The sequence below is a fragment of the Athene noctua genome, chromosome 5 (assembly GCF_965140245.1).
Source record: "Athene noctua chromosome 5, bAthNoc1.hap1.1, whole genome shotgun sequence".
Taxonomy (NCBI): domain Eukaryota; kingdom Metazoa; phylum Chordata; class Aves; order Strigiformes; family Strigidae; genus Athene; species Athene noctua.
Window position 1 is genome coordinate 18,111,306 of NC_134041.1, and position 25,130 is coordinate 18,136,435.

At 38.0% G+C, this 25,130-nt stretch overlaps 1 protein-coding gene across 2 annotated transcripts; it reads left to right on the plus strand.

Moving 5' to 3' along the window:
• Window positions 1–487: 487 nt before the first annotated feature.
• On the plus strand, window positions 488–24,014 carry LRRC8B (leucine rich repeat containing 8 VRAC subunit B). 2 transcript variants are annotated; one of them, XM_074906535.1, is made up of 6 exons: window positions 488–639; window positions 9,634–9,753; window positions 15,847–15,900; window positions 17,014–17,113; window positions 17,803–19,964; window positions 20,964–24,014. In XM_074906535.1, the coding sequence occupies exons 5-6, from the start codon at window positions 17,829–17,831 to the stop codon at window positions 21,234–21,236; spliced, it is 2,409 nt and encodes an 802-aa protein (XP_074762636.1). In that variant the 5' UTR covers window positions 488–639; window positions 9,634–9,753; window positions 15,847–15,900; window positions 17,014–17,113; window positions 17,803–17,828; the 3' UTR covers window positions 21,237–24,014. The 2 variants fall into 2 exon arrangements, with proteins under 2 accessions (XP_074762636.1, XP_074762637.1); XM_074906536.1 differs by lacking the exon at window positions 9,634–9,753.
• Window positions 24,015–25,130: the final 1,116 nt, after the last annotated feature.

A 25,130-nucleotide genomic window follows, 5' to 3' on the forward strand; every position in this document is an offset into this window, starting at 1 on the left:
TCCGGTGCCCACAGGACCGTTCGCTCTCCGTCAGATTAAACTGCCTCTTCGCAAGCGTCGCCTCCTCTCATTTTTACTTTTCAACCGCGGGCCATAATTGCTTTCTGGCTTCTTCCACCTCCTCCCGCTCCGCGGTGCTCCATTTGTTTAAATGCCGGCACCGAGGGGGCGGCTGCTGCCGGCGGGCACCGAGGGGGTTCTCAGCCTGGCGGGACTCCTCGCCGCGGGCCCAGCCGCGGTGCCGGGACCGCCCCCACCGCTCCCGGCGGCGGCGCGGGAGGTGCCGTCAGGCGGCTCCGCAGGTGAGCGCCGAGGGGCGGGCAGGGCAGGGCAGCGCACGGCAGGGTCCGGGCGCGGCGCTTTTGTCCGCCGCAGCCCCCGCCCCCGCCCCGCGGCCTGTCAGCGGTTCCGCCGGGCGCGCCCCATTGGCTGCCGCGGCCGGTAACGTGACAACGGCGGCGGGGCGGGGGCGGGGCCGGATCCGAGAAGTGCCGGTTGGAGCCGGTGCCTAACGCTGCGCTGCCGGCTGCCGCGCGGACGGGGCGCGCGGGCGGTACGCCACGCCGTGGCGCGCGGGCCGGCCGGTCACGCCAGGCTGGGCCGGGCGGGAGGGGAGGTGGCACCGGGCGGAGCGGCCAGGTAAGCGCGGGGTGGCCGCCGCTGACAGGTGCCCCGCTCCCCCGGCACGGGAGGGAGGGAGGGCTGGAGGGGCGGGCGGGCGGAAGGCAGCGGCGGAGCCGGTGGGGGCAGAACGGAGCGGGTCTTTCCCGAGGGCAGCGCGCCGCTGGTCCTCTCCGCCGCCGGGAGGCCGCCCCCGCTTCTCCCGCCTCCCTGAGGGGCCGGTGTGTCCCCTCCGCCCGCCGGAGCGGAGGCGGCTGCCGGCCCGTGGGGCGCCCGGCACTGCCCGCCCGCCCGCCTGCCGGGGGGCCCGGTGAGCCTGCGCGGCGGCCACCCCTTCCCTTGGCGGGGCCGCTCGCCGGCCCGGCGGGAGGAGGGACCGGGCGCGGGGTGCCGGAGCGAGTCGGTGCCTGCCCCGGGGCCTGGCGACTGCCCCGCTCCAGTGCGGGTGGGGCTCGGAGCAAAACCGTTTTCTGATTTGCGTAACCGGCATTTACGCGTGTCCTTAAGTGACCCGGGGCGCCACAGGTCGCCTGGGGCTTCCTTCCTCTCCCCCGGGCTCGGCGCGGCCGGGCGGCAGCTGCCACCCCTCGGCCCCAGGTGTGGCGGCGGCACCTGCCCTCGGGCAAACGGCCGGCGGGTGCCAAGTCCCCGCTCCTCCCAAAGGGACTTGAACTCGGCGCTGAGGCCTGACAGTACCGCGTGGGGAACGAGAAGCGTCCTCTTCTTTGTTGTTCTTTTCTTTTTCTCTGTCTTGACAAATGCGTTTCCCATCCCCAGCAAGACAGTGATCTTGCGGCAAGGGGCTTCTTGCACGGTAGCTTCCACTTGTGCGCTAGCTGAGTTGTTTGAGTGACATAAGGGCTACTTTGTGCTGCTGCGTCCTGTGGCTGAAATTTAGGCAGCTTCCTGCTTCAACTAAGAATTTGTCTGTGGTGAATTTTGCAATTAACCAGTTCTGTAGGAGAGATTAAAGTGGACTTCCCTAAAGCTTAATTTTATATAAAGGTTATAATTAATTATGCTGATCAGGTAAACTGTGTTTGAGTTGGCACCTAGTGTGGTCTTTTAAAACAATACCTTTAAGGTAATGCTAGAATAAGATAGGAGTTATGTGGCCCCTTGCAGTTTTGAGTATCTAAGTTCTGCAGACTCCCAGCTTTCCTTGTCTGTTTGCTAAAATAGTAAGGTAAAGCATCAATTATTTCCTGGTGTCTCCACGTTTTTCCTTATGTATCTCCCTAGCAGAGGGCAACAGATCAGGGCTTATTGATCTACCTTGTTTGAGTTCTTAAACCTTCAAGGGGGGAGAGGGGAGCCCACAAGGCTTATGTAATGAAATCTTATAGTATGTCACTCATAGAATTTGTTATGTATTGTCTAAATATATTGTGCGTGGTTTACCCTGTGTAACTCGGCTGCCTGTGTGGGGAATAGAAGAGTTATCCTAAGTACTTCTTTTCTTCAGTGTCTGTGGTGCTGAGCAGGACAAGGGACACAAAATGAGAGCAAAATGAGGAAAATGATTATACTAGAGAACCAATAGTTAGGATAGGGCACGAGTTTTCATAAGGGTTTTCCCATGTTTAAAACATATTCTGGCAGCTAGATAACAAAATGTTTATCACAGTCTATATTAGCATATATTTCTACATTCTACTGAATTTTGCATTAGTGTAATGTAACTGAGTTTCAACTTCAGTAGGTTTCATGAAACTTTTATAAATTTGCAGTATTAATATGCCTGTTCCCTTGCACTCCTGAGAGAAGAGTTGCTGGTCTGGCTATCTTTTTTCCCTTTTCCAGGCAAATAGGATTCTCATGGGAAGAAAAATATTAAAATTGCCTTTTGTTTCTTGCAAGATACCAGTAGAGCTGCTCTTTGAAATTATGAAAGCATGTTGAGTAAATTTTAGAGAGGGACCAGCAATGCTAAAGAAACATCCACCAGTATTCCAGTATTGTAAAGTGAACTTTGAACTGTAGAGCAGGATGTCACTGCCAGAGAAGTATTTTTATAATGGATTTGTGAAGAGAAAAATCTTGTGTTCCTTTAGCTTCTACTGTGCCTGACATGCTACAGGTAGCAAAAGAGACTGTGGCACTAGTAATACTATTTCTGCTTACAATACCTACTGTTAAAGCCATAAAGCTTTGCTCAGCTAGGATTAGAAATGGGTATTTTATGTGACTAAGGGGATAAGGTGTGGTTTATGCTGGTCTCTATGTTGCCTATCTAAATGTTTCACACAGCTGTCTGTATTCTGTGCACTGGCCTGTGGGCTGTATTTTATCCTTTCTGTAGGCATCCTTGTAACAGCTGCTCAGCTGTTGTCTTACAAATAATGTTATACTGCCAGTTGCTCTTGCAGTCACTCTTTTTAAAGATAAGGTAGAAGTCCATGCTGTGGTTATGAAGATATTTAGTTCAGATACCATGGGTAACAATGTAGAAGAGTGAGGAACGTAAGGTGGAATTAATCTAATCTTTAAAGATGCTCTCATTTTAATGTTTAAGTGGTATAGATTATATGTTAGTTTAGCAACATATATCTGTTAGTAATTTGCTAATAATTAACTAATAAATAGTATGCTTTATTATTCTTAACTGGTGACAAGCTGTGGTATGCCTTGTCTCATACATGCTTGTATCCTGTATGGAGTGAGTTCAGAGCCACACATCAGACTTGTAACTGTGCTTTGTGGTAGCTGGTAAATGTAACTGAGAGGCTGTGGCCTGCATTTTATTAACCCTACCACTACCATGTGGGCAGTCAGCCTCATTAATGTCAGAAAGCTTGTTATGAGTCATGTGGTCTTATTAATAACTAACCACTGATTTGTATTAATATCTTGTGTACACGTTTGAATTAGAGTTTTACCAGACTTGGTAAGTGGGCTTCAGTTTGTTGTAGTTACACTTAAGTAACTTTTCCCCATGAGTTAGTGTGCTACAAACTAATTCTGGAATTAATTTCTAGCTAGTTGAAATCAAATTGTAATTCAATATGGAAGTAAGGTTTTATAATACTTGGAAATAGTTTCTCTAGTTATTTGTTTTAAACTTACTGATATGAAAAGGCTATATTTTCTGGTACATTGGAAAAAAGGCAGATGATGCAGCTCTCAAAAGCTGTTGCGAATGTGGCTTGGAGTATAGTCCTATCACACCCTCATTTATGTACACTTGAGAGGATTCTAGGGCCTTCAAAGGGAATTGTGGAGAAAACTCATAATGAAATATCTTCAATTCAATTTTCATTGCTACTGTTCTGTTTCAGAATCATGTCTTCGCACACCTTGAGTTAAATTATGTGAGTGCATTTCCATCAGGAGTGCTCACCTTCTCAATATGTTCTGATACTGTAAACTGAAATGCAATTTCTTATACTGAAATTGAAAATTTAGTTGATTGTAGGAACTGAAGGGATTAAAAATACCAATAAGGGATCCAGTGATACCCATCAATATGATAGTAAAACAATCTAGGTTTTGTTTCTGCTAATTGTTAGTGGACTTAAGATATTGTCATCAACACTTTGGTTCTTTAGGAGTTACTATTTTAAACTGTGGTTTTAGTTTCATATGGTAACAAAGTTTCAGTTTTGTGGTAGGAGCTACAAAACTAAGGTCATGTAGTTTACTTAGGCATAATTAAAGTAACACTGATTTTTAAAGCTCTTACTTAAAATCCCTGGAAATGTAACCCCTGATTTCCCAGACAGTATTGCCTTAGTTGTCAGGCGAAAATATTGGTATTCTATGAGTAGTTCAGGCTGTCAAATATTTATTCCGATATTTTCTGGTAGCTAAAGTTTATCTGCATACAAATGTAAAGGTCTGGAATTTAAGAACTGCAAACTTAGACTCTAATGCTAAAGTATTTAAACTAATTTTTCCATTGGAATGGAACCAAAATCTTGATATGAATTTGTTGTGTAATCCAAAATATTTGAAGAGGGAGGGCATTTGGAAATTTTGACTAAAAACTGTCTGTTTCTAAGCTATGTTTTAATCATTAACAAGATACACTATTACTTCTAACCCATGCCAGTGGAAGTGTGAAAATTATTATTACTTTGCCAGTTCCTTTGCAGTGCAGAAAAATTGTGTTTTAAGTAAGTGTTTTTATTAAACATTAACATTGTTTAAATACTAACTTTGCAATGACACTGACTCAAAGTCAGGAAAGCACCAAAACATTGCTTAATTGAAGTGAGACGGGATATGTCAATAATCAAGCGCTTTACTGAACTTGAGTTGCTTAAAGTAGTGTCTGCTTTGCTTCAAACTATTATTCAGTTTCTTACAAATATGGGGATAGAAGTTTTTTACTTCAAAGTTCTTAATTGATTCAGGTGAAGATAAAACCTTGACTCTTGTTTTTGAAGTTATCAAGCTTGGCTTCATACCAAAAAGTGTTTTTCTTGTAGTACTGCTATCTGAAAAAACGTGCCTGTTAGACCTCCTCAACCAGCCTGCTCAAAAAGGAAATTTTATGCCATAGAAGGCTCTTGCACAGCATACCTGGGTTTGATGGAAGTATAAAAGATGAACATAAGTGCTAAGCTAACTGTGTTTGTTCAGGAAACAAAGTGGGATTACTGTAGGTTTACTGTAGTATTCAAGTCTGATCACTTGTATATGGTTCTGAAACTTAGCATTGTTCTAGGAGATGCTTCTGATAAGCATAATACCACTTTCAGCTCTCGTGATCCCATGCCTATGTGCAGCTCTCAAACTGTAGAGTTGTGTTTAGGCATTGGTATGTAATTTGTACATATGCTATTACACAGTGTACGCAATGCAAAATTCATCCTTCAGTCCTTTCATATTATTAAAAGATGATGCAGCTCATTGCTTTGTCCAGTTAATAAATATGTAATGTAGAGTAATATGAACAGGAAGATACTTAAGATATTGAGAAGACTGTGCAGACAGCATGGCCGCTGTCAGAGGATTAGTAAAACTTATTCCATTCCAGGTGAGTTTGTATTTGACTGCAGAGTTTTGCATGTTTTTCTGTTTTTGCTTTGGGGTGGGGTGATTCTTTAAAAAGATGACAAGATGGGTTTCAGGAGAATGCATATGAAAAGAGTGCCTGAGTTTGAATCAGACTGGAAACTGATCTATTCTCATTATTTTATTTTGGATGTTTAGACTGAACATCTAGAATCAAGTGCTTCAACATGTCAGGCTGGGTTTCAAGAGTAACTGTCTTTCCTGTTAAACAAGGTGAAAAGCTGCTGCTTCTGAGAAGAGATGAGCTGTTGCTGAAAATCTAAATCAGCTTTTCAATGTTAGAACTAATAGAGTAAAATCAGATGTTTCTGTATTACTGCCCTGATAATTATATATTCCTAGATGCGTTAAATTATTGTCTGTGGAAGTAGTAATATTCCTTTCTGGAAAGCTCTCCATTAAACTTAGGCAGCATCAGCAAAACTTAAAACCAAAACACTATTTTTGACTGTTCTTAGATCTTGAAGCTATACTGGTGCATGGTAATAAATACCTTGCAGAGACAGAATATATTTGATATATATTTTTGATTTGTGATCTTGCTTGATGTTTTTGTTGATTCCTAGCATCTGGTACCCTGATAAAACAGTTTGGTCTTGGCAGTCTATAAATACTGAAAAAACATCATTTTCCTTCTTAGGCTGAATGTTGGAATTTTAACCTATTGTACTAGATAGTTCATATTTTAGAAACATCAAACCAATTCAAGCTAGAATAAGGGGTATAGATACAAATTCATATTTCTGAGATTAGGCAAAGGTGATAATGGTCTGACCACTATTGGGAACATAAATAACGTGTGCTTCTGGCTCTTGGAACCTAACAGAACCTGTAGTACCATTTAGATTAGCCTCTATGATTATCTTGTAAGAAGTTAAGTGTTATTACTGTATAACAGTCCTGATTTAAATGCTTTATGAAGGAGAAATATGACCATGATTCTACAGTTGAGGAATTTGAGGTAGAGAGAAATAAAATTACTTGCATAGAGGTATTCATCTGATATGGTAAACATCCCTATTAACTGGGTTGGGTATGGTTATTGTATTGGCAAGCAGTGTTTGAGCTAGGAAAATAATGTAGAATGGATGTTCTGAATATCTAAACCCATTGGATTTCAGTACTCTGCTCTCTGCAAAACTAGCAGGACTTATAGTATGAAGAATGTTGGCCCCTTCCATCTTTGTCTAAATGCAGTGCTATTGAGTTCCTTATAGGACCTTTGTCTCAAAGAATCAAATCAGAATATGAACATGCTTTAGTTAATACATCAGTGCATATGATATTATGTTACCATATAATGAATAATGTTGATAGCCAAGTTATAGCAGCATGATATCCTGTGGACTATAAAACTGACCCAAATGCTTATCTGACTTAAGTAGGATTTGTAGTCCCCTTTGTTCTGCTATGACAGCAGTACTCCTGGTGGTACTAGAGAAATTAATTAATATGTGAACATACTCAAAGGCTCGTCCTTCTGAGAATGTTTTCCTATCTCAGACTTGTTTACAGGGGTTTTCTTGGCTATTTCAAGGGTCTCTGGCCATTTAAGACTTTATTGAAAAGGACACGGAAAACGGAAGAGCATGTATGAGCAATTTTCTTCCTTTTCCCAATGAAAGAGGGTCTTTTGTTAAATAATCATAACTGTTTTACACTGCTGGCTGTCTTGTACTTTTACTGCTCTTTGAAGACAGAAGATAAACTATACTGCAATTAAAGAGCCTGCTAGTAGAAAAACCTTGTAGTATTTAAGTTGTGTATATTCTCCAGTGTTATCTTTCTCTGCTTTGCTTTCTGATGTCCTGAGCATACCAGCACAATGAATGGACACTGTGAGTATCTGTCTGACTTCTGGAAACTAAATGGATAAAAATTAATTTTCTATTGTAGTACTTATCTTGGTATGCAGAATTAAACAGATACCATTGAGGCTTCCTTTAGAATGCTGGAGGGATACTGCTGATACCATTGTATTACGGTTATGTATTCATATTTCTTAGCATGAGAAAGGCCCAAGAATGTGGTTATGAGAATAGAGGGGCATTAAGTGAGCTTGAAAATCTAATTTCATGCAGTTGAAAGGTGTCTGAGTCTGTTAGCTATGTTAGTACTGGGATGAAGGACTTGATTTACTGTTGTGTAAGATGGTTTCTGGGAGAGCTATAAAAGGTACAGCATACCACAGATATGAATCGCAGCCTAGACCTTTTGAGACTGCTTTTGGTATAATATGCCATGCTTACAAGAGAATAGGTGAAGAACCAGGGAGACTTTTCATACTAAATGCTCCAAACTTGCTCTAAAATTTCTTTGGAACTTGGAAGTAAGGACTGTTTGTAGTATAGGTATACTATTTCTGTCCTCAGTGTTGCTGTACTGATTTTAAAACCCGAATGGGGGAACAGCAAAGTATGCCTGTTCTTTTAGGTGTCATTTAAGAGTGTAATATGTGCCACTTCCCTGATAACTTCCATGACACCTTTGGACTGGAATGTTTGTCAGCATGGTATGCCTGAAGTCCTCTCTGGCGAGAGTGGTCTCCTCCCACACTGGTTTGAATTAAGCATTAGCTGAGCACAGATGGACTATGTACTTCTGTCCTGAGAAGGCACTCATCTCCCATGCTGTTCTATCACCTCCTCTCCACCCTCAGTATATTCTCAGTCTTCTTATGCTTGAAAGACCGTTTCCTTTAGTCTACTTTTTTAAAAGTCACCATTCCTCTGAGCATTGTTAATATCACAGTTCTGATTCTGGTTTTGTTGGCTTTTTCTAAATGGGATGATAATGCTCTTTAGGCATCCAGATTAGGTTTGTTCAGGGATGGTGCCCCTGTCTTCTACAAGTATTTTCTTGGCTGTTAGTGGAGGACAGTTTTTGCTGCTCTTAGGGCTACATCAATGGTGGCACAGTCCTCCTACAAAGGATTAGTCCAGGTAGTTTTCCCTCTTAGTTTCTTCCAATAAATAACTCAAAAGTTAGAGCAAAAAGCCTGTTGTTTGCACTTTGAACATTTTTTTTTACATGTTCCTGTTGCTGTAGTCTGTGTGTTAAATCTTATTTTTATCTAGTCTACATTTTCTTTGTTCAATAGGCCTGTGGCCTGAAATATATCAGCATTTTCTCTGAATTGCCTGTAATTTTTGTGAAATTACTAGCTCTGTCTTTGCTAATATAGTATGGAGTCACTCGAAGTTGTTTGGGTTTTTTTTTTGTAACCTAGATTAAATCTCTTACACTTGGCTTGTTTAGAAAACCGTTTACTTTATTAAAGCAATGGACCTACTTGGTCTGGCAAGCTTTGTTTAATTTTTACTTCTATAACTTGAGTGCCAGATTTTTTGAAAGGAAAAAACTAATGGATTTGTAACTGGACTTGTTCGTTTCTTTAAATATATATGAAGTTCATGATTGTATGTTTGGGTCTGTGATAGCATAAGCCACTCTGGGGTGATGTTGATGGTTAAGCACAGTGCTCTCACAATCCTATTTCTCAAGTCCATTAACATAAAGTAGGTAGGTTTGTCTACAAGATAACTGGTACATGCTTTGAACGTGCTTGGCTTCAAATTTATTTTTAAAGAAAGTCTCTTACAGTGTTTGGATGCTGATTCTGCTTGTGTACTTCTGTGTCCTTGTTTGAGGCTTAACGTGAACTGACTTTCTGTGGCATTAAATTGTGTGCTTCATTATGGGTTATGTAACACCAACTTAAAAATAAAAATCTTTGGGCTTTTAGAAGTTTATAGATACTTTAGAAGTATCTCTACTTTTATTTACTCTCTTACTTTTTATTCACTGCTGAGATTTTGGTTTTCCAAAGCATTACAGGGAAAAAAAAAAAGGGGGGGGGGGGGGGGGGGAGGAAGATGACAGAAGATAGTGCTTCACTTTAAATACTAACCTTTTTGTGTTGAAAATGAATGAGAAATGATCAGACTGTATGGTGCCATGTAACAGATATTTGGGACTTGTTCTTCATTTCAGCTTTTTGGGGCCCCTGTTTTTACTTCATGAGAATTTCAGAAGTGACCTTCTGAAAGACAATCTGTATGGTTTCTGTTTTGCAACAGGAGGTGCTGCTCCATGAAGATCTCAGTAAGAAAGGTACTCAGACTCTGTACAGTATAATTTAAAATGCTTTCTATTGCATTTGACACTATAAAAAAAGAGAATAGTATAGATACTCTTATGTCCATTTAGAAGCTGGGAAAACAAGTGGTGCAGCATCAAATGAGCCTTCAATCCTTGGGCAGCATACTGTGCAGACCATGCCTGTAGAAAAGGTTTAACCTCATTTTGATTATTTAAGCTATTACAGAATTTTCTTACAAGAAAACAACTCTGTGCATCGCTCCTCCTGTTAGGAAAAGTGTTCACAGGAAAACTTGTTGCTGTACTTCTTGATAAAGACAAAGATATGCAGGTGGTGTAATCCTTGATACCAAGTGGGAGCTGCCTGTGGACTCCTCTGTTATGAGCTGGCTAAATTTATCCTGTGGCCAAGGGATCTGCACAGCACAAGCCTGGGCCTGTTAACTAGCCAGAGTGGATCATGAACACCTCAGTGCACCATGGTCTTCCAGTCAGTACTACAGTTTTTTATACTCTTCTTTTTAAGAGCCTTATAGAACTCTTTCCAATTTTTTTATCTGTTAATAGGTTTTGCTATGTTTCTTTAGGAATTGCTTAGCAGACTTGTGGTAGCAGAACTAACTTTTAGTGCATAATACCAGTGTGGAGTTTTGGCAGTCTTCTTCTATTTATAATTTACTTTTTAAAGTGGAATATGTGAAATGTACAACTGTTTGAAGAAATATAAATTCATGAAGTAAATTTAAAAATCTGCTTTCTAGAAAGAGTGCTAGTTTCAAGTGAGAAAATAAATAAGTTAAATTCTTAGTTATATATTAGGATGAAACAAAATATGTCTCGAAGTGAATTTACTCTTTGTATTCTTTGTATAACGAATACAAAGCACTGTCTTCTAAACAGGTGCTTGTTTTGATATTTATTGTAATCAGTATTTAAGGTGCTAATATATCTCTTAAGTTTAAGTTAATATATTTGTAGATAAAAAGAATTAGAGGAGTGAGAACACAAGCTGAAAATAAATCCATGGTCTGGCAAAGCTACTACAGCTTGGATGCAGGTTTACCTTAATGTGTCTTCAAGGAAAGAGCAGACCACAGCACTATGATATTTGTCTGTGTATTTAAAGTCCTTCCTCTGTCATACTTCTATCATCACTCGATCTAACCTAATTTATATCTAAAATGAAAAAGCATATTTGAATTTGAAAACAGTGCTGGGACACTAAAGCTATACCAACTATTGCTTACTAGAAATGTTAAGATTTGATTCAGTCTAGATTCTGCTTGATTTGGTAAGGATCTCAGAAAGCACCATGACTATGAATGAAGTGTATTTGCTCAGAATGTAGACAGCTTGCTTTCAGAGATCAGTCCCATTGATGCAATTATGTGCAAAACAAAGCTGGTCTACCTTTTGTTTTACTTTGGGGTTTTTTTGCCATTAGGTTGCTTGCCTGTTTTAACTCTGAAACATACTTGTTCAGAAATCTAGGTTTGTACCTACTTATCAGTTTTTCTTAATTTTGTTTTGCAGTGTGTTTTGTGTGTGTTCTGGTTATCTCACTTACTGTCTATTTAGTCTTAAACTTGGGTTTAAACTGAATATTTATCTTGCTGGTACAGGCCTTTCTAGGAGCATGGGTTGTAACCTATTTTATCTAGAACACAGTCCTTAGCACCTTGAACTTATTTTGAGCAGAGGGCTGGAGAAATTGCCATTTGTATTTAAAATTTCTCTCCAGGCTAGACTAGTATGAAATAAAAAGCACATTTAACATACCTTTTTAATACATGTCTTGTAACACAACTTCATTACAGAGTTTAACCCTCAAAATAGTTGGCTTGATTTCTCCCTCCCATCCATTATTGAGAATTAGGCTGAAGTGACTTCATGCACTTGGGCAGACATTGCTGATGTGATTGTTTATCGTGTGGCTCACAGGTACGTAATTTTAACTACCTGTGCAACTAGAATGTTTGAAGATGATCCATCTCCTTAGTGAGTGTTAGACCAGTAACATATTTTACTACCAGAGTTTAATTCTTTACTAGCCTTCCCTGAATAGAGAAAAGGCTTAATACTTGCATATGATGGCATTTAATGAGCAGCTAACTTAATATGGCTCAAGGAAGACAATGGTCTTTCCTGGAGTGCTGAAGGCATAGATTGGAAATGCATAATGTAAAATACTGAATCCTGCACAGTCAGATTTCAAGAGTAAATCTTGTGTTTGTAAAGCAAATCAAATTGGAGTAAAGCTTATTTTCAATTTAGATTAGTCCGTATTTCTCTTGCATTAAGTGTGCCAGGGAAAGGAAGTAATAGAATAAAGATGAGTATTCTGAGTTCAGGTGAGTCTGCCTTTAAGATTTTTTTTCTCTCCTACTCTAAGGCCTTTTGTGTTGAACCTAGGAATGCTGAAGAATTTGGATAGTTGAGGAAATTGTTTAAAATACTCTTGCTATGTTTTACTCGATTTTTCTCAGCTTGCTGAAGGTATGGCAGTAGTTGCTTAATTTTGCAAGAATTTTTACCAGTTTGTGCTATGTAATTAACTCCAAAGCAATAGCAGAGTAACCCATGTAAAGTAAAAATGCAAGTGCAGACTAACATTAAATTCTAAAGTAAAAATACAGGTTATTTTTTTCCCCAATAAATTATTGGGCTACACAGTCTTATGTAAGCAGCCTTCTCCAGAGAGCAAGGACTCTTAAACAGCATAAGACTTTGCTATCGCTGTTCCACATCTTATGTTCAGTGCTACTGTCTTGAGATCGGGAGTGTTTAAGAAAGGTAAGGCCTCTAGTTAATCCAGGCACTGATGTTTGAGATGGTAGTTATTATGGTCTTTGTCTGAAAGGTTGATATGGAAAACTGGTAGTAATATTAGTGTAGTTTTGAATATCCTGTGCTTGAGGAATATGCTGATTTTTGTAGCGTGTGGAAATGTCTTCAGGTTTATTTTAAATACAAAAGGATAATCACTTATACATGTTTAATTATCACCTGTGACCTTCTTCAGAAGGAACTGGAAAGAAGCTTTCTCTAATCTTGTTTATATGTTCTGCATTCTGTGGAATAAAGATCCAAAAATACAGTCCCCATCAGACAGATCCTACAACTCAATCTCCATGTGCACAAAATGGTCAAAGTACAGATTCTGAAAGACCATATATCAAATGTAGTACTTGAATTGAGTAGTCTGTTACTTGTCAATAGCAAGCTTAAAGAGAGAGGCGGTCATCTGAATGCATCTGCTAAGAGTATGTATGACAGCATCATTCTTTATGAAGTCAGATCTGCCCCAGAACTCTTGCAGTACATGGCTTTTTGTTGTTTAGGGAACACTTGAAAAAAAGAAATGGTAGCATGCCAATAGAAGTGGGAGCTTTAGCCAGGAAGATGTGTGTTGGGTGATGAGTATGTGTGTGGGTAAAGTTTACTTTTTTCTTTTGGGAATTTTCATGAGGGTTTCTTTGCAAGTGGAGGTTTCGGCTATGCATGTGAGACCATAAGTGGGTACTAGCAATTTCATAGGAGAGTCTCAAAATTGCCTATTAATGTTTATATTTAACTCAATTTTCCATCCAAAACTTCGAAAGAAAGTGATACACTGAAACTATCTATAAGCTAAGTTGGTACTGTAGTTTGGGAATCACTTTTGATAGAAAATTGATAAAACAGATAAATTTACTTAGAATGTCAGCATCTTATCTCAGCTGAGAAGCACATCATGCTGTTGTAATAACAGCGCGAGTCTAAGGAGGTTGGCTCCTTGATGGCTGTGTTTGAGGGGGAGAGGGGAAAAAGGCAAGATGGAGGGGCCACTGGAATACCTGTCAAGATATGCTTTAGTTGTATAAATCTATTTTCATTAACTTAGTGTGTCAGAAACATCAGTTGAATACTTAATCAAGAAAAACAGTGTATCCTTAAAAATAAAACAAAGCCTTCTTCCAGTATTCATTTTTTTGTAGTAGTTCATCATTGTATCCCCAAAGGATAATGAACTACAAGCAAGGCACTTACCTTGCTGCAGAGCTGTCCCTAACTAAATGTGCCTAAAATTATGTAAGCATTGACCAGATGACAGAGTAATGCAATGTTAAGTAACCTTTTGGCAGCAGGGGAGAGCGAGGAGGGATGGCTGGTGCTTATAGATAACATTTTTCAAAAGTTAACCTTTTATATTCTGGATATGTTTCTGTTATCAGACTTCTAAGTCTTGAAGTAACTAAAACTTGTCTAGATATTAGTGATCATTTTTACTTTTTCTGGCCAGTATCCCAATACTGGTCTGGGGTAACTCTCCTGAAGTCATCACTTATCCTGGGGCTAAACTTCTGTCTCTCATCTTCTAAGAAAGATTGCAAATTGAATTAGGTCACTTTGAAAAGCTTTTATGGCTTTGATATGGGTTGAAAGCTGTTGGAGATGAGATTCATCAAACCCATTACAGTTCAGCATTATTCCATTTGATTAGTCACTCTTGGCATATAGATAGGATTTAAAAGAAAACTGTCTTTAGCAAATTATCATTAATAATTCAAATTTATATTACACATATATACTGTGTACTTCTCTGATAGGAAGTTTTATTTCATATACATAGAATTGTAATGAATATGCATGCTTTATTGGAAGGTTTCAAAAAGTAGTAATTAACAAGACCAGAGTTAAAGTATTTAAATATTTAATGTTGACACTTGCTTTCTGCTAGAATGGGCTCTAAAACCACAGCAAGAATGTAGCCTTTTTTCTGGGATATGTGATAAGGACTAACAACTTGCCAGTTCAAGGCAGGGAGGTGACAAAGAAAGCATTTTATAGAAACAGACCTTACAAAATTATGTGGGTCAGTCTCACTTTGAGATGTCAATCTGTATAAAAACAAACCACTTTTTGTTTGAGTATTATGACACTGCTTGAAGAAGGTGTATTGGGCTATGCATATTCTCAAGTATACCAATATGTTTTTAATAGAATTGACTTAAGTTCCATTTTCTGATTTTCTTTACATAACTTTTAGAGAAAATACTGTATCTAACAGTGCTAACTGTTTTATTGTACTCTGAATTCTGTCCCTTATATTCAACAAGAGCCTTGTTTATTTCCCAAAATATGTCTGTTGCCAGGTGAGTGGTGCTCTTTGTAAAAGTGCACAGTATGTATGTGCATTATTAAACTGTTACTTGTAACTTTCTGTAATAAACATTGTTATATAAAACATCTTCTTAAAATGTTAGTATCTGCCCAAGTCCCTGACAAGGTTTACGTGTTTGTCAGGAAAATTGTTGTTCCCATCCTCGTGCGAATTAGACCCTTCATGCTATTTTAAACTCTCCACCAGTTCAGTGATCGCTTTGACTTTTCAAATGTTTTCCTTTGTTAAAAATATGCTATTTATACATTTACTCTGAATCACTCCATGTGTTTATCTCTTAGTGTGTTCTTTACAACTTTAATAGTGGTCCCAAGTCTTTCATTTTTGTAACAGAGTTTAAGTGAGAACTACTGACTGGTTTTAATTCTAGCCTGGAAACGAAAAAAATACTTTTGATTTTTCTGTCTACATTCAAATCAAGCATGTTTAGCTTGAGTTGAGATGTGATCCAGATATTCTTTGCAGAATTAAAGCCTTAGCTGGGATGGGTTTAGTACTTTTTCTTTTTTTACACCTACAAATTTATAGTCAAACATGAAGAATTATAGCAATATAACTAATTTAAAAGGTATTTACAGGTGTATATTTTACAAGTTGAGCTGGAGTGATTGAAGAAATTACTCTTACCTATGGTTAGAGCATCTCAGCTGCAGGACTAGTAACTTTATGTAAATACAAAAATTGCTGAGCTTAAATGACTTTTAGTGCTTGGAAAGCGGACAGTGACATGGGCCATTATTTTAGGAAAAGCATCTTTCAGATGGTGGCCAAGTATATAATTTGGAGGGGCATCTTAAATTATTCTAATTAGATCTTTTGCTCATTGAATGTTGGATCTTTTAAAATACTGCTGTAGAAGGAGTAATGAGTAGCTGTTCAAATACTCGATTATTAGATTCCAAATATTTAATGATCTGAAAACTATTTATTTTTCTCTTCAGGAGTGTACTGTAACCATCGTGTCTCCTTCAGCTGCTTTCCCTTGAGCAGGCCTGGTAAGTTTCTATGTTCTATTAAAAGTAGCCTTGTCAATCAAGAAGGGTTAAATTATTTTCAGCCATTCTTCTCCATTCATATGTGAATGTGGATTGAGAATTAGATTCTGCCTTAGTTCAGCTGTTGTTTGTCTTTTTATAACAGCTTGTCAGCTCTGCTTGAAATTGAAATGTCCATACCAATATATTATGAATAAGTCAGCAGTGAGCCCAGGTGGCCAAGAAGGCCAGTAGCATGTTGGCTTGTATCAGAAATACTGTGGCTGGCAAGACTAGGGAAGTGATTGTTCTACTGTACTTGGCACTGGTGAGGCTGCACCTCGAATACTGTGTTCAGTTTTGGGCGCCTCACTACAGGAAAGACATTGTGCCAGGGGAGGTTTAGATTGGATATTAGGAAAAATTTCTTCACTGAGGGTGTTGTCAAGCATTGGAACAGGCTGCTCAGGGAAGTGGTGGAGTCACCATCCCTGGAGCTGTTTAAAAGATGTGTAGATGTGGTGGACTTGGCAGTGCTAGGTTAAGGGTTGAACTCTATCTTAAAGGTCTTTTCCAGCCTAAATGATTCTATGATTAAGAAAAATACAGAACATCCCCATTGCTTCATATCTGTACTGCCTAACAAAATTTATAGTAAATTTTCTCTAAAGCTGGTAGCATCTGTGGTATTGCTATCGGCACTGGATAGTTTATTAATTTGTTTCAGGATGTAAAATATGAGCTGCTGTTTTTGAAAAACGTGCCTTTCTGCCAAACCTTGGTATATCAAAATGATGACTGAATTCTACTACTTGAAGTATTGCATATTGCATATTTGTTTTCACACAGTTATTTGGAAAAAAAAAAAAAAATTACTTCCCAGTTGAAATAGGGCTAGCTGTAAGTGGTTTTCTGGTTTTTGCATTGATGTGACTCTGCAAAACTTTGACTTCACATTCTATATGATCATGTCTGAGTATGTTATCTTCCATTTCATGTAGCTGTAGCAATGCAGAGCTTAATGGATTTTGATGTCTGATATAAGGCAGCAGTTCTAAAGAGAGCTGAAATGTGTGCTCTTTGTTTAGGTGAAGCCATTAAAAATACAGTATATTTAATATTCTCTCCATCCAGAATGAAGACAAATGTAAAGATGGCATGTCCAAGGAATTTTAAAAGATGTAGACCTCCTGACTGAGCAGTACTGTGTATTTACTTCTCTTTAATTGGTAAAGTAAGTATGAATCAAACCTATGCTGCTGGGGGTTAATTATGCTGGTTTTATATATATATGACAATATTGGACAATAACAAGTTCTCTTAGCTTCACTTTCATTCTGTCAGTGTGCTTAATTCTCTTGATAGGAGAAGATGGGGAATTATGCAAGAATATGTAATGCAAAACTGTTCTTGAGATTTTTTTTTTTGTGCATTCTTTAATTGGGTGGAATGATTTAATCTAGTAGAAAATTCTGAATTACAAGAGCCATCATTTTAATATATCGCTCTTTTGTTTGAATTCTTCATAAATGAGAAATCACTTCTGCTATGGAAGTTTAAGACAGTGGTGAAGGACTGCTAGTAATATATCAGATGCTTCTTTAACTTATACCTGCTTGTTGCTTCTACTAGAATAGTACCGAAATGTTTGGTCAAAATACCCTTTCTCCTAATCTCTGATGCTAGTTTCACTCTTCATTTAAATTTTTGCATTCCAAGCAACTTTTCTTAAAACAATTTAATAACATGACAGCTAAGGTTAGGTCCCAGGAGGTCTTGGATCCTTTTGCTATGGTTTGGATGCTAGGCCAAATGTTGCACATATTTAAAACTGAAAACAGTAATAAGCTTCAAGTGTTTAATGGTGAGATAAATTGTCTTTTAACAATTCTCTAAGGATGTTTTTCTTTTTTCTTCTACCAGCTGCTGTTCTCTCACAGGTGAAAGTCATGATCACGCTAACAGAACTCAAATACTTAGCAGATGCCCAGTCATCCTACCACATCTTAAAACCATGGTGGGATGTCTTCTGGTATTACCTCACCATGATAATGCTGCTAGTTGCCGTGCTTGCTGGGGCCCTCCAGCTTACTCAAACCAGAGTATTGTGTTGTCTTCCTTGCAAGCTAGAATTTGACAATCATTGTGCCGTGCCTTGGGATTTAGTGAAAGCCAACCTTAACATGTCGGCTAGCTCTACAGCACAGATAATCATCCCGCTTAAAATCCAGAATGATCTCCATCGGCAACAGTATTCCTATATTGATGCAGTATGTTATGAGAGACAGCTACACTGGTTTGCCAAATTTTTTCCATACCTAGTGCTTCTGCATACCTTTATTTTTGCAGCTTGCAGTAATTTCTGGCTTTACTATCCCAGCACAAGTTCCAGGCTTGAGCATTTTGTAGCCATTCTTCAGAAGTGTTTTGATTCTCCATGGACAACGCGTGCCCTCTCAGAAACAGTTGCTGAGCAGTCTGTGAGGAAGTTGCCAATAGCCAAATCAAAAGCAGTGATTTCATCACCTGGAAGTTCAGTAGACATAGGGGCCAGCAGACAGTCCCTGCCATATTCTCAACCTGGTTTGGAAACAACTGGAAGAGAAAATTCCTCAAGTGTTCTTGACAAAAAAGAAGGGGAACAAGCTAAAGCTATATTTGAAAAAGTGAAGAAATTCAGAGTACATGTTGAAGAGAAGGATGTCATATATACAGTGTATATGAAACAGATTATAGTGAAAGTCATTGTATTTGTAATAATAATAATTTATGTTCCCTACTATTTATCATTTATTACACTTGAAATTGATTGTGTAGTTAATGTTCAAGCCTTTACAGGCTACAAAAGGTACCAGTGTGTGTATTCGCTAGCAGAAATTTTTAAAGTTTTGGCTTCATTTTATGTTGTTTTAGTGATCTTCTATGGCTTAACTTGTACTTACAGTTTGTGGTGGATGTTAAGAAGTTCACTTAAGCAATACTCTTTTGAGAAGTTGAGAGAGAAAAGTAATTACAGTGATATACCTGATGTAAAGAATGACTTTGCATTTATTCTCCACTTGGCAGATCAGTATGATCCTCTTTATTCCCAGCGATTCTCAATATTCCTGTCTGATTTGAGTGAAAACAAACTGAAACAGATAAATCTTAACAATGAATGGTCAGTGGAAAAACTGAAAAATAAACTAGTAAGAAATTCCCAAGACAAGATTGAACTTCACCTTTTTATGTTAAATGGTCTTCCAGACAGTGTATTTGAACTGACAGAAATAGAAGTCCTAAGCCTGGAACTTATTCCTGAAGCCAAACTTCCTTCAGCTGTGACTCAGCTAGTCAATCTCAAAGAACTCAATGTTTATCATTCATCACTAACTATGGATTATCCAGCAGTCAGCTTTTTAGAAGAAAATCTCAAAACATTGCGCCTGAAATCTAGTGAGATGGGAAGAATTCCATTTTGGGTCTTTCATCTAAAAAACCTACAAGAATTGTGCTTAACAGGATATTTCATGCTAGATCATCACAGCTCCATATACAACGAAAGCTTTCAGGGGCTAAAAAATCTGAGATCAATTCACTTAAAAAACAACCTTTCTCGTATACCTCAAGTGGTTACAGATCTTTTGCCTTCCTTACAACACTTGTCTATCAACAATGAGGGAAATAAACTGATAGTACTAAATAACCTGAAGAAGCTAGTAAACCTGAGAACCTTGGAATTAATCTGTTGTGATTTAGAGCGCATTCCTCATTCTATTTTTACTTTAAACAATTTGCATGAAATTGACTTAAAAGAAAATAATCTCAGAACAGTGGAAGAAATAATTAGTTTTCAACATCTTAAGAACCTTTCTTGTTTAAAATTGTGGCACAACAGTATTTCATATGTCCCAGTGCAGATTGGTGCATTATCAAACCTGGAACAATTGTATCTAAATTATAATAATATTAAAAATGTTCCATTGCAGCTATTTCTTTGTAAAAAATTACACTATTTGGATCTTAGCTATAATAAGCTAACCTCCATCCCTGAAGAAATCGGTTATCTGACCAATCTGCAGTACTTGGCTTTGACAAAAAACCATGTAAGTAAAACTTTGAATTACTACTTAAATAATCAAGTATTGACTTAACCTACCACTTCTTCTGGAACAGCCTCTAGTTCAAAATGCTTTTGTGGTGTTCGTGATTAAAGTAAACCCAGTAAAGGTGAAAAAAGGGGTGGTGCTTGTTTAATTACTAAAACTTCGGTGTCATCAAAGCTTGCGTAATACTGAGTACTGTCCTGGTCTGTAGCAGCTTAAGGGCTCTGATCCAGAGACAGTATAGGTTAGGATGGCTGCAGAAATGTATCTTCCCTTTCCTTGCTGCTGTCTAGCCTATGTAGTGTCACTGTTACATTTTTACCTCAAAATGTCTAACTGAAAGCTGTAGTGAATCAACAGCTAGTTGATGAGCCTCTCAGCTGTCTACCTGGGTGGAGGGAAATAGTTACAGCTGGTAACCTCATCAGCAGTGCTAAACTGTCTGGCTTAGTGTGGAGTCTGTGTTTGTGACATATACCATCTGAGCTTTTATAATTGTTTTCACTGGTGAGGTTGATTTTGGATGTTATATGTCAGTGTGAACAGAAACTCAGTTACTATACTGCACAGATAACTGCTTGTTACAGATTTCATAACACAGGAGCAGCTAATGTCTCTCCGAAATCTGTGTGTGTTCTACATTAAGTGATTCTTAGGAGATATTAGCCTATTTATCTCCCTTGCCACATGCTTGTGCACAAATTTGTACGCACTTCTGTGCATTAGCGCATGTATATGCTCCCCTTGCCATGCTTGTGTCTTGTCTTCTGCCAGTAGCCAAGCATCTTCATAACAAAACATGTATATAAAACCATTGTAGTGTTCTCAAGCACTTCATCGCATAATGATAGAAGCATTACAATCTTCCCTTTCCTTATCCTTCCATAAACTAAGGGGGTTTTTACCCTAAAATAAAACCAGGAAATGTCAAAACATGCACCTGCATGTAGGCTAACAACTAATGTACAGTATTTTTGTTCTTTTCTTTCCTCTTTCTAGATCGAAATGCTGCCTGATGGATTATTTCAGTGCAAAAAGCTGCAATTTCTTCTTCTGGGAAATAACAGTCTGATGAATTTGTCCCCTTGTGTGGGTCAGCTACTGAATCTTGTTCAGTTAGAGCTCATTGGAAACTATCTTGAATCACTTCCTGCTGAACTGGAAGAATGTCAGTTCTTAAAGCGGAATAGTCTAATTGTAGAAGAAAGGTTGTTAAAAACACTTCCGTCTCGTGTAAGAGAGCGTTTGCAGACATGTTCAGATAAGTGCTAAGTTTAAAATCAAACTCTGCATCATTGCATTCTACAAGCCTTTTGCTTAATATCTCTTTAAAGATCTGTATAGGTGAAGAGAAATGAAGGAGGGATAACAGCTTACAAATCAGTCTTAAATTTAAATGTGTTGAACTGAATTGATTGTACTGGAAAAGAAATATTTCGATTTGAACAAAAAATGCAGTTTTGATGGGTAATCATACATTTGAAAAATCTGAAATATAAATTGTTGGTTAAGTTTCACTGGTTGAAGTAATTCAATTAGATGTTTATGATAATATTGAAATGGAGGAGTTGATTGCCTGGCTATAGTGAGTGTATATACTTTTTTTCCTATGGGAATTTTTTTGTTAATAGTGATAATTTTAAACAGTTTCATCTCCTGCCATATGAGGTTTAAGAACTGTCTGGAATTAGTTTCTAGATATGAATGCTTCACTAACTTAGAATATGTTAAATTAAGAGTTTAAACTATTTGAGCAGTTCAATTGCATGGGGTATACTGAAAGTAATTTTTCAACGTACCTTAATATTTAAAGCTGTTGACAAATACTGAGCATTCTATAATTGTGGAAGATGCCATTTGAATCTTGCTATGAAAACAAGTTGGACAGTAATACCTGAAATCAGTTTCAGTATTTTGTCTTTTTAAAAAGCAAATACAAAATGAATTATTGCCTAGAAATTAGGAGAGATCAGAAGAATCTGGAGTAACTGTTGTGTGCATGTACTAGGCAACGAATCTTAAAGTACTGATCTTCATAGATAATGGTGGCAAATGGAATGCGCTATAGTTACAAAGTTGTCGTCTATATGTTGTGAGCATCCTAGGTGTTAGTGTAGTTATGTCGCTGTTTAACATTTTTATAACTTCTCATTATTGACTGCCTCAGTGCTGCTTCTCCACACCCGGTTACTGTATTTTGGTGGCTGGGGAAAGGATGAAGGAGGTTTGTATTAGGTAGGGATAGAAAGACATGGTTAAACAAAATAATCACACAGCTTATAAGAACTTGGGAGGGAAAAACAGGAAGCATTACAAGCTTTGCCTCGTCTAGGGATGTAATGACTTCATAAATTATAGTGGTGGATTAGTTCTTATGCCATCCTTAATACTTGCAAAACTGGATGGAAATAAAATGGTTCCTGACTTCATTCTTCTGCTGTGCGCTGTTTTATTGTATTTGAAGTCTTAACTCTCATGATGTTTATCATGTTCACTAAAAACATGGAAAGAGCATGCTTTCCAAAAACTTATTTGAAAACTTTTAATATTATATTAAAGTTTTCAAAGCCAATCTCAATTATGTATTAAATAGATGAGGTAAGATGTGCTCTTAATGACTTTGTGTTTGAGTGTGCTAACTATGCGTTCATTATTTGTAATAACAAATCATCACAGATAAACCAGTTTTATACTATACTACTTTTAGTCATCTCTTGCTCCCATTCTAGTTCCGCTTTTGTGGAGATTAAGGTTTATTTTGAATGAAAACGCCAAAACCATCTGATCAACATGGAAGTAGGAAATCTCTGCAGCAGCAGTGCAAGAGGTGCAGGTTTAACCACTGTACTGATGGCATTCCAAAGACCTTTGTAGTTGGAGCACTTTTCTCAGGGAACCAAAATGTGATAAAACTATTACTTTTTATGTAGTTCTATAAATGTTTAGCGTAAACTGATTAGTTGTGTTTAGGTGCAGACCAGTGCTGCTGGAACAGTCTTTTGTAGTGTCCACGTATAGCTCTTCCGAACTCTACTTTCAACTAATTTTTGAGTATTTAGTAAAATAGTTCCATAGGAATTGACATGGTTCACAAACAGATCTAGTTTTGGTAGGTGTGATTAAATCAGAGGACATTGATTTGGACCCTTGTGGTAAGAGTTTTGTTAATAATTTGCAATAGGTACGTCAGGACTTTAACTTAACATTGAAGAACACTTCATGGCAGAATTTGACACACAAGACTTGCAGTCTAGTAATTTTTAAAAGATTAAGCAAGCATTTTCTTTAAAGCTTTTTTCGAAATTGGAAAGCTGTGTTGAAAAAGTTAAATAAGCAAGTAACTGTCTTGGCCAGTAACTTCAACATTTTGGCAGTGTGTCCTTTTGCATAATCAGTGAAACTGATGGAGGTGAACCATGATCTTAAATGTGCATTTTATACTAGTTCTGTCAGAGTGAAATAACAGAAATAACTCGGAGAAAGGTAATTCATTTCTAAAATGTGTCATCTCAAAGGATTTGAGGAAACACTATGAAGTGCATAAGAATATAAATACTGTTTTATAGGTTAAATGGGTTACATTTTTTGCAGAGTAATATTTTTTCAGTCTCCACCCCCTCAAGAGGGTTGGATTTTCTTTACTGCATGTTTGAGTGTTTATAAAACACCCAGATAAAAGCCAGAAAGTTTAAAGGTTAGAATCTCTAGCCTTGCTTTCAAACCACAGTGTGCCTTTATTATCCATTTTGTACCATAAACCCCGATTCTAGTGCTTAGAATCGAGCGTGGAGACAAATGTAACTATGAATTTCTTGAATTCATTTCAGTCATGACCTTAATATTCAGTATTTCTTCTAAATGAGGGCATTTTTAGGGAATCAATAAATGAATCCACTGTCATAAACTTTGTACAATGAGCGTTGTTGGCATCTAGTCTTTGTATTAACCACTTCCAATCAAAAAAAGGCTTTTCAACTTGTTTCAGTGTTGTATTGTGTTTAAGAACTTTGTATTGTGACCTTCCGTATCATGAACATTTTTTGAAAAATTAAATTTTTTTTTGCATTACAATTCTATGAACTGTTCTTTATTTTTCCCTATGGGATGTTGCATTTAATGCAAAGCTGAGAAGTCTGCTTCCAGCTATCTATACCAATGTGTTAGCAAGTATATCTTCCACAGGAAAGTGTAAAGATAACAGCAGCTGGAAAAGAACACTGTGCTCCTTATCAAAGCAGTTCTCATGTTCTGGGCTAGGAGACAAGCTCCTGTGTTGATTAGAATGAAGCTTCCATCTTAGTTGTTGTTGCAGAACGTTTTCCAAGTCTCTCGCTTTAATTTTTGCAAGCTGGGTACATTTCAAATGCAGCCTGGAATTGCACTGGGAGAGCAAGTAGGCAGTGATTCTCTTCCCAGCTTGGCACATAAAGCTGTCATGCAGCTACACTGCCAAAAATAATGCTGCTTGTAGTAAATCATGAATGCATTTAAAGTATTGCATGTTGTGTTAGCTCAAAGATCTCATTTCTCTTGAAATGTGAGATGATACCTGGTGGCTTTTTGTAGGAACTTGAGTTTGGCTCCTTGCTTTGAAAAGGTGATTAAAAAAAACCCATACCTGCTGGTAATGTTATGTATGCAAGTGCTAGCTGATTATCTTTCAAAATAGGAGCCTTCTTAGCAAGTTTTACAGAATTATAGCTCTTCCTTCCCAGAAATGAAATGAAATAACTAATAAAAAATGACTTGCAATTTATCTGTTTTGAGGTGGTAGTGTTAGTAAAATAATTTTTCTTAAAGCTGTTTTTCCATGCTCCTACAGATACATATATTTTGTTTTCATGTTAATTTATGTAGTTCTAATGATTTATTTTTTTAACCAGTAGATTTACATCATGCTAACAAACTTCTTTAGTATGTAGACTTTCCACCTTCAAGAATGTGACCTGAAGTTCACTCTGTAATCCCTTCTGATAAGTGACTTGTTCCCTTTTCTATTTCCACCCCAATAAATGCTGAGATTATAGAGAATGGTATAGGAGTGACTGAAGAATTCTACTAGCAAATACGTGACTGTAAATCCTGAAAGCAGAAGGCAGTGCATGTCATCCTATGGATTGTTTATATCAAGGATTTTACAGAACTTTGAGTATTTCTGGAGATCAA

Coding starts and splice junctions, on each gene's coding strand:
- LRRC8B (XM_074906535.1), top strand. CDS start 17,829: ATGATCACGCTAACAGAACTCAAATACTTAGCAGATGCCCAGTCATCC. Junction 19,965..20,963: donor TGGCTTTGACAAAAAACCAT/GTAAGTAAAACT, acceptor TCCTCTTTCTAG/ATCGAAATGCTGCCTGATGG.